General features: G+C 33.0%; 1 protein-coding gene across 1 annotated transcript in view; it reads left to right on the forward strand.

The window, feature by feature from the left end:
* Positions 1 to 6,629, forward strand: part of LOC117179964 (lipase member K-like) — a 15,258-nt gene extending 8,629 nt beyond the window's left edge. Inside the window, exons 2-8 of the mRNA XM_033372221.1 lie at positions 1,114 to 1,321; positions 3,675 to 3,789; positions 3,884 to 4,130; positions 4,269 to 4,421; positions 4,504 to 4,591; positions 5,505 to 5,647; positions 6,440 to 6,629. Of these exons, the coding sequence (XP_033228112.1) occupies positions 1,114 to 1,321; positions 3,675 to 3,789; positions 3,884 to 4,130; positions 4,269 to 4,421; positions 4,504 to 4,591; positions 5,505 to 5,647; positions 6,440 to 6,604 (1,119 nt within the window). The 3' untranslated portion in view covers positions 6,605 to 6,629. The remainder of the gene's footprint in view (positions 1 to 1,113; positions 1,322 to 3,674; positions 3,790 to 3,883; positions 4,131 to 4,268; positions 4,422 to 4,503; positions 4,592 to 5,504; positions 5,648 to 6,439) is intronic.
* The last annotated feature ends 2,280 nt before the right edge of the window (positions 6,630 to 8,909 follow it).

Here is an 8,909-nt window from a genome sequence, read left to right on the forward strand (position 1 = left end):
ATTAAAATTCGAAAATTTTTTCTAAAGCCTCCAGGGGACTTCGTTTTCGCACGAAAAAATTTTATGTGCCCTTATTGCATCCGGACCCACAATTAATTGAAATTTATATTTTCCAAGGAAACTTTTTTTATAATGTATTTATTGAGTTTGGAGATCGACATGTTTCATTTCGTCACACTTGTATTAATGCAAGTTGAAGTTGAGGATAAGTATTAATTTAGAGAATTTAAAACGATAGTGCGGATTCATATTTTTTAACCAGAGATCTATGTGCAATTCAATTAATCAAAGTGTGAAGGTTTAGGTTTTGCAATTTAATTGCACTTAATTGAAAAGTGTTAAAAGATTCTATTTTATATGTGTCAATTATTGAGAGTTTAAATAAAAAATTCTTAATTAAAATTAGTTTAAACTTTAATTTAAATTTCACCAGTTACGAACATTTTTGTACTGCAAACGCACGCATGATTGAAGAGATTTAGCGGGGAATCCCAAGTCATGAGCCCGGTCAGATGGTGTGATCGTCCCGAGTTCGACTATAGACGGAATAGCTCGGAAACCTTCGGGCGTTTTTAGTATAGTCTTTTAGAATTCTCGAAAATCCCTGTTGCAGATATCTCTAGGGGTTCTCATTTCAATACACATTCTTATTTAAGAATACTAAAATTTCTTACACTTCTTACAACTTATATTACTAAAAATTCTGACATTTGACTATAAGTTTTATGAAACTTGTTATTGTCCATTATCACTTTTTCACAACTCACCATTTTCATACAGTAAATAAGACTTTTTTTATACGAGAATACTAATTTTTACTCGCTCAAGTTTATTATAATACATAAAAAAATATCATCTCTTATCATAGTAGGAATCTTTATAGCAGTACCCCGATTATCCCTAAATTCTTACATTTTATTTTGATTATACATATAGAATGTATCAAATATTGATATCAAAAGTCTCTCCGTGTATATGAATTATTTTTAAATAAAGTCAAAATATTTTTTTTGATTTTCTTGATAGAATAAATTAAAGGACATATACATCATACGATATGAATTATTTTAAAGCAAAGTCAACATATATTTCTTATTTTTAAATATCAAACAGAGACGAATTATTACTGATGACGGTTACCCGTTTGAGGAATATGATTTGAAAACGCAAGATGGCTACTTCCTTCAAATTCACCGTATACCAGGCGGAAATGGAGAAAAAATTAATCAAATCCAAGGAAAGAAGCCTATTGCTTACATCGCCCATGCCCTCTTTCAAAGTTCAATAAATTGGGTTTGTTCTGGACGAAATGTATCCTTAGGTAAGATCATTTGAATTATCTAGAAAAAGAAGGCACGGCATAAATTACCTTAATTGAACATAAGTTATTTTCAAATTTCAATGAAGGATAAAAAAAAAGTATTTTTTACAAAGAAATTATCAGTTCTAAAACAAGTAATTGAGTTTTAAAACAAAAAATTCAATTTTCACGGAACAAAGATGACTTTTATACTCTAATGGATGCATTTTTATTCCAAAATAACAAATTTCAAAAAAGTAACTCAATTTTTAAGCAAAAAGCAGAATTTTCATCCCACACAGATCAAGTTTCAACCGACGAAAATAAATTTCTACTCAAAAGTATATATTTTAACAAGAGTTAATTTTTCTACGTGAAAATTTGAATATTGAAAAAAACAGCTGAATATTATACCTGAAAAGATGAATAAAAGAAAAGATTATTACTTAAGAAAGCTAAATTTGCAACCAAACAGTTGAATTTGCAACAAACAAAATTTAAGTTTTCAAACAAAATGAAATAGTGACATTTTCAGTTAGAAAAATTAAACTTTGACAAGAACAAAAATGAATTTGCTAACACTTTAAATTAAGAGAAAAAACTATGCCAAATTTGGTATGCAACAGGTGATTTTTTAAATCAAAAACACGAGTATTCAAATAAAGTTAATTTCTTACTAATTATTTACACATCCAAATAAATAGTTTAATATTGACCCAAGTAGCTAAATTTTCAACGAAAATGATGAATTTTCTAATTAAAAGATTAACTTTCTACCAAAAAAGGCGATATTTTAACATATTACGAAAATTTGGAAACAAGCTGTTACATTTTTTACCAAAACAAACTTAACAAAACACACTTTTTAACGAAATGGTGAAATTTTAAACTAGAAAAGATTAACTTTGAATAAAAAATATTAAATTTTAACCAAAAACGGAAAAGTTATATTTTCAGTTCCAAAAATTAATTTTCAAACAACAAAATCGAATTTTCAACAAATTGGTTAAATTTTCAACGAAAGAGATGAAGTTTCAACTAAAATAATGATTCTTTAAAAATCAAAATGGGTTATTCACAAAGTAGTTTATCTTTCAACCAACTATTAGTTGAATTTTCAAACAGAAGAGAGGAATTATTTTTTGACTATAAAATATCAATTTCAACCATAAATATAAAATAATTGTTAAATTTTCAATAAATCAAATTAATGTTTAACCAAAAACAGACGAATACCTAACTTATTGTCTTATTTTCAAACGAAGCGCAACATCAAGTTGGAAATTTGCGATAGCAAATAATAAGCACTAAGAAAGGTGGGTCTGGTTCTAAATTTTGATAATTATAAAAAAAATTGTTTAAAAGTCTTTTGTTGCTTTTTTAATGGTTATTGAAATTAAGGACCAGACCACCTTTTTTAGTGCTTCTTTTTTATTATCCCGAATTTTTAACTCGATGTGGCGCTTTGTGTGAAAATAAGTTAGGAAATAAAAAGAGTGTGGATAATGTGAATAAAACATATATAATTACTATGAAAACCAAATTTGACATCCAATTTTTTGAATGCTTTCCAATCGAAATTTTGAGTGTGAAAAGTACATAAGAATGACTAAAAGTACGATTATTTTGATTATTAACACTCAAAAATTACTTTGAATTCGATTTTTCGTTCAAAGAAGCGTATGCGTTAAACAAACGTGTCCCAGCCTATACATTTAGCAGCATTTTTCAAATGTTTGGGGGAAAAATGATCTTGGCTATATAAAAAATCCTCTTGACAAATAACAATTAATTAAATTCTTATCCCAGTGAACCCATTGACTTTGCATTTTCGTGGAACAATATTCAGGTAATGTGGGTTGAATAATGTCAATATAATTATTTTTCTAATTATTATAAATACACTGTTTGGTGCAGCTGCAACAAGCATAAATAATATAATATCGTAATTGTAATAAATGATTTTAAAGAAAATAACCAAAAATAATTAACATTTAACCAAACGCTTATGGATTTTCTTATTAAGTTCTACCAATTCAGTTAGCATTTAAGCGCAAAAACGATAAAACGGGAAAGTTTTCTGAAAACAGGGAAGCAACATGAAATTTTTAAAAGGGTAATAGAAGGTAATAAGGGTATAGAAAAAGAGAATGAAGTCTAAAATGCAAAATTGATTTTTAAACTCGTTAAATTATTATTAAGGCTGTGGCTACGTGTACCGAAATGTCGGTGCAAATACCTGGATTTTTTCTAATACAAATAAGTGAAGCTGGAAAAGTGGCTATTTGTACCGAAACTTCGGTATGTAAAGCTGGATTTTTTCGAGATGTAATTATTCATGTTAAGATGGTTAATTATCATATTTTATTAAAAGCCTATCTCCTCGCTGACAAAGGATTTGACGTGTGGCTGGGCAATAATCGAGGAAACATTTTTGCCCAAAAGCATGAAACTTACTTAACAACAAGTCCCAGGTTCTGGAACTTCAGGTGACACTAAAATTAGAAACATAGCTTAATAGGAACTCAATTTTTCAAATATTATTTTAATGAATCAGGCAAAATTTTATTCATTTTTTCACAGCTGGCACGAAAGTGGTGTTGTCGACATTCCCGAAACAATAGACTTCATTTTAAATCAGACTGGAAAGAGCGAACTTTTTTTTGTAGGCTATTCCGAATCCTTTACCGAATTAGTTGTCATGGGATCTCTGAAACCTGAATACAATGGAAAAATAACTTTAGCTCTGAACATGTCTCCAGCTGTTTTTATGGGGCATGTTAAAGGACCTGCAAGGCTGTTTTTGTTGATTCTGGGTTGTTTCATCTCAGTGAGAAAAATCTTCGAATTACTTATTAATAATATACTGTTGAATTTCTAATTCTTATATTATACAAATAACAGTATGATATTCTTGTATTATTTTGTAATTCGTTCAATAAGTATTAATTCATATTTACCATCATAGGGGATCCTAGACAAAGTAGGTCACTTTGGCATAACAGTGTCACCTTTAATGGCATCTATTAGTACCTTAATTTTAAAACATAGGCTATCAAGATTCCTCTTTTTGACCTATATTTATTCAGTTTTTGGAATCGACTATAATGGTACAGATTTGGTAAGAATACCTCCAACTTGTTAAACTTTGGATATTTCTTAAAATTTCTATTAAGGCTACTTAAAGAAATTGTGTATTTCAGGAGGTTCTAAGAAAAGAAATTGTATACCTTCCTGGAGGATATTCTACAAAACAATTAAGTCATTATAGTTTCGGTGTAATTAATCCAGGTAATCGTATAAATTAAAATAATTATTTAAAAACTTTTTAATTCTTGAAAACCACAATTACAAAAATTATAAAAAAGCATATGTCTGCAAATTCAAGGTATTTATGGATTTCAAGGAATTTAATGTATTCGCGAACATATGGTATCCATGAATTTAGTGAAATCAGTGAATTCCACGCATTGCTTGAATTTAGTGAATTCCATGAATCCCATGAATTCCATGAATTCCACAAATTCAGTGAGTTTCATGAACTCCACGAATTCTTTTTATTCCGTAAGTTACATGAATTTCGCGAATTCCATGAAATCAGTCAATTCCGTAAATTCATCATTTCATGAATTTTTTGAAGTCCATGAATTTTATGAATTTTATTAAGGCTGTGAATTTCTTGGATTCTATGAATTGCTTGAATTCCATGAATTTTTATTGAATTTCTTAAATTCCATAAGTTCCTTGCACTCCATGAATTCTGTGAGTTCAGTGAATTTCTTGAATTCCAGGAATTCGCGCGCTCAGTCCGCTACTTTGTTGGAGTGTGACTTCGATCGTGATGATTCTTATGGATTCATTCCTCGTGAAAAAATGTCGTACCGCGCCCAATTGAGACATATCTTTTTTGTATAACAGTAAAAATGAGAACACCATAAAATTTGCAATGGATTCACATCCAGTCGATTTATTTTAGTTTTTATCAATATAATAACTAGAATCCATTTGAAATTTAAGCTGAACGCTTGCAACTTGCAATAATTGAAAAATATGAGGTTCTCGAAATATTTACTTTAATAAAATTGTAATATTTTTACATAAATTGAATTTATGCAGAACAGAAAGGCAGGAAACTTAAATCCAGAACTTACAGTTTTATCAGAGCTTCTTTATAATTGCGTTAATGAAGATTTTTCCTACACAGGTACTTTTCGTCAATATGATTATGGAAAAAGTGAAAATATGAAAATATATAACTCAACAGTTCCTCCAGACTATCCCCTGGAAAAAGTAACGGTACCGATAGTAATTTTTCAAGGGCTTCAAGATTTCGTTGCTTCTCCACAAGTATGGAACAAACCAGAAAAAATAATGTTACATCGGAGTAGTTATTATATTTTTATTAAATAGGGTGATTGTCAAAAAGTTGAACATTTTAAATCCAAATTATTTTTCAATTTTCGTTTTACTGATAAATTGTTTTTAAAGTTATCACGGTAAAGAATGAAGTTTTGGAATTTTTTACGAAATTGTTTTGATTTTATAAATGAAAAAGTACGGAAAATGTCTTGTCCTGAATCTGTCCAAAACTGCACATTCAAAATGAGAAAGTGTTGAATAATATAACCACCATTTTTCATTTATATAAAATCAAGAAATTAACAAATCTATTGGTTTACGTTAAGTTCAAAATAACAAATAAGAAGGATCACTGGTTTCGTGTAATATTTTTTATAAAATATACGGTAACTGTCCATAATAATTTATCATACCATGAAATAAGAGGATATTTTAAAACGCTACAGGAAAAATCGAATAAATCAAGAAAAAAATAATTTTTCCCAAATTTTTTGAAATATTTGTATCTGTTTTAAATATATTCAAAAAATATTTCTAATCTTTGTTTTTTTTTATTATAGAAGCACGCATTGTTACACATTGTTATCTTTTAGTATGATATGTTCACAGTTTTTTGGCCTACCCTTAAATAAGAAAATTTATTTAGCCACTTTAAAAATATCTTGTTTAAAAAAATTACATCTTGTAAAATAGTCAATTTTTGTTAATCAACCAATATATATTAATTTGTAAGTTTCTTTCTTGCTAATTTCAAATGGAACTCTTATATTTTTTTTTCAGGACGTTGAAATACTAGTCAAAAAACTTCCAAACGTTGTCTGCAGAACAAAATTCCCGAAATTTAACCACCTTAGTTTTACTTTGACCAGAGAAGTAAGAACACTTGTCTACGAGAAAATTGCAGACCTTTTTATCAATTACGGAAAAAATAAAACGTGTAACTAGTAAACATAAAATAAACTGTTTTACGTTGCATTGAGCACTTTACAAAACCATCCACATTATTCTTATTTTAACCTTTAACTTTGATGGAATGAACATGGAATGCATTGTTCTTTTCTCAATTTGCTGGAAGATGAGACCTATTTAATTAACTTGCTGGCAACTTTTACTAGCGATACATATAAAATGAGTTATTTCACAATATTAAGATTTTTTAAATTACAGTGAAACAATTCAATAGCCCTCCCTTCTATAGCCCTTCTGATAATTAACGCCGCGCCGTAGGTAGGTGTAACAGGAACTGCGCGGAGTGCGCGGGGTCTGCGGTTTCAGCTCAGGCGAGCACTCAGGCGTGAACAAACAAAAGCGGAGCGGGCTATAATGATTTGGACAATTGTCCAGAAATGGTCCCGAAGGAATTAACCCCCAAGCGGAGGTGTGAAAACCGTGCCGAAAGCTGTATGGCACCTGGGTGAGGTGTCTAGAACGGTGACTCTGGGATACCGGACGACCGGTACGCAGCCTTATACGTGGGATACCGGGCGACCAGTACGCAGCCTTATCCTTGCATGCGGGGCTCTACAAGGATGGACGAACCCCTTTCCCTAGCTTCTCGTGGGAGCAACAATGACAACACCAAACATAGTTGTAGTAAGTGCGGTTCAAAACAAAAGAACGCGCAGGGCTCCCGACAATGGGTCGGCCAGCAATGTCGACCAATCTAGAGCTGGGGGAGCCAATGAAAATGAATTCAATGCGATGGATCGACGGGATCTCGCGACCTTTGGGAGGACGGAGCGACTGAATCACGACTTGCTAGAGTGCTACGATGCGAGTGTGGCCCCTGAACGGGGTTACATGGCACGGCTGCATGCTCTGTGGTACGAGAAACACCCGGAGCTATCGCACTTTTCGCAGCAACGCCTGCGAAACTATGCTGAACTACTTCGAAAAAGGGGCTATGTAAGCTGGCTATGAAGCTTGTTCTACCACAGATAGAACAAGCCGGCAAGAGAGAAAGAGAGGCGATACTCAGGCCAACCGCGGGCAGGTATTCAATAGAGGAAGAGCGATACTTTGCGAACTAAAGAAACATCAACACCAAGGTTTCTCTCAAGCGTAAAGATCTGGCTGAAATGGATGACGAGCTTCGCGGACATTTTTCCGGAGAATCTGACCTCTGGGCTATCAATTATTGTGTTTATGATGCAGCGAGAGCTTTGGCCGATGCGTACCGTAAAACAAAACCAACGGTTGATCATAAGACTAAAAGACGAATGCATCAACTTGGTATAAAGATAGGCTGGGCAACACAGTACGCGTCCCGCATTCAGTGTGTGATTGACTACATCACATCCGGCAGGAATTTAACCGCCAAGATTCGAAAGTTCGCGCGCGATCTCCGGACCCGTTATCACACACTTAACAAGTCAAAGCTGCTGACCATCAGGCAGCATATTGTTAAGAGAATACGGATACTATCTGATTCTAAGAGAAGTCTAGAGGGGAGGGAGAAGTGGGTCAGAGAAAATCAACAGTTTCTCTGACCCATCTCGACTCTTCCAAGACCTTCCAGTTACTGTCGAACACCCACCCAAACCAGAGGAGGTCGAAGTATTTTGTAGAGAAGTCTACGAAGCGCAGCATAGACTGGACGAAGACTCAGAAAATATAAATAGCTTCAAGGAGTTGTGTTGCCCTCATAACACCTGATAAAGAATACCCACCCATCACTACCGAGGAGGTGCAAAAGTATTAAGAGGAATGAAGAACTATTCCGCACAGGGACTAGATTGTATTAAAACCTTCTGGTGGAAGAAGTTTTCTTCAAGCCAACAGCAATTGGCCCGTATTTTCACCTCATATTTGAAGTCGGAAGAGCCGATTCCGGAGTGGTTGGTGGAAGGGAGCACAATACTCCTGCCGAAAATAGGCAACTTAGCTGACCCGAAGAATTACAGGCCAATAACTTGTCTGAACACACTTTATAAGATATTCACAGCTATCCTAAATGATAGGATTGTTCGGGCAATTGAACCTGTTTGGCAAGAAATGTAGGAACGACGAGGCTCAAAGAAAGGCGTAGCCGGATGTCGGGAGAACCTGCTCGTCGATAGATGTGTCTGCAAAGATGCAGCATTCTACCAGCGTGACCTATCAATGGCCTGGATTGATTATCGGAAAGCTTTCGATTCGACCTCCCATAGACTTATCATCTGTCTTTTGGAAATCTTCAAGGTTCATCCGCAAATAGTTAGGTGCATAGAGAGTTTGATGCCGCTTTGGAAAACCAGATTTAGTATCTCAT

Source organism: Belonocnema kinseyi, chromosome 9 (assembly GCF_010883055.1).
Source record: "Belonocnema kinseyi isolate 2016_QV_RU_SX_M_011 chromosome 9, B_treatae_v1, whole genome shotgun sequence".
Lineage (NCBI taxonomy): Eukaryota > Metazoa > Arthropoda > Insecta > Hymenoptera > Cynipidae > Belonocnema > Belonocnema kinseyi.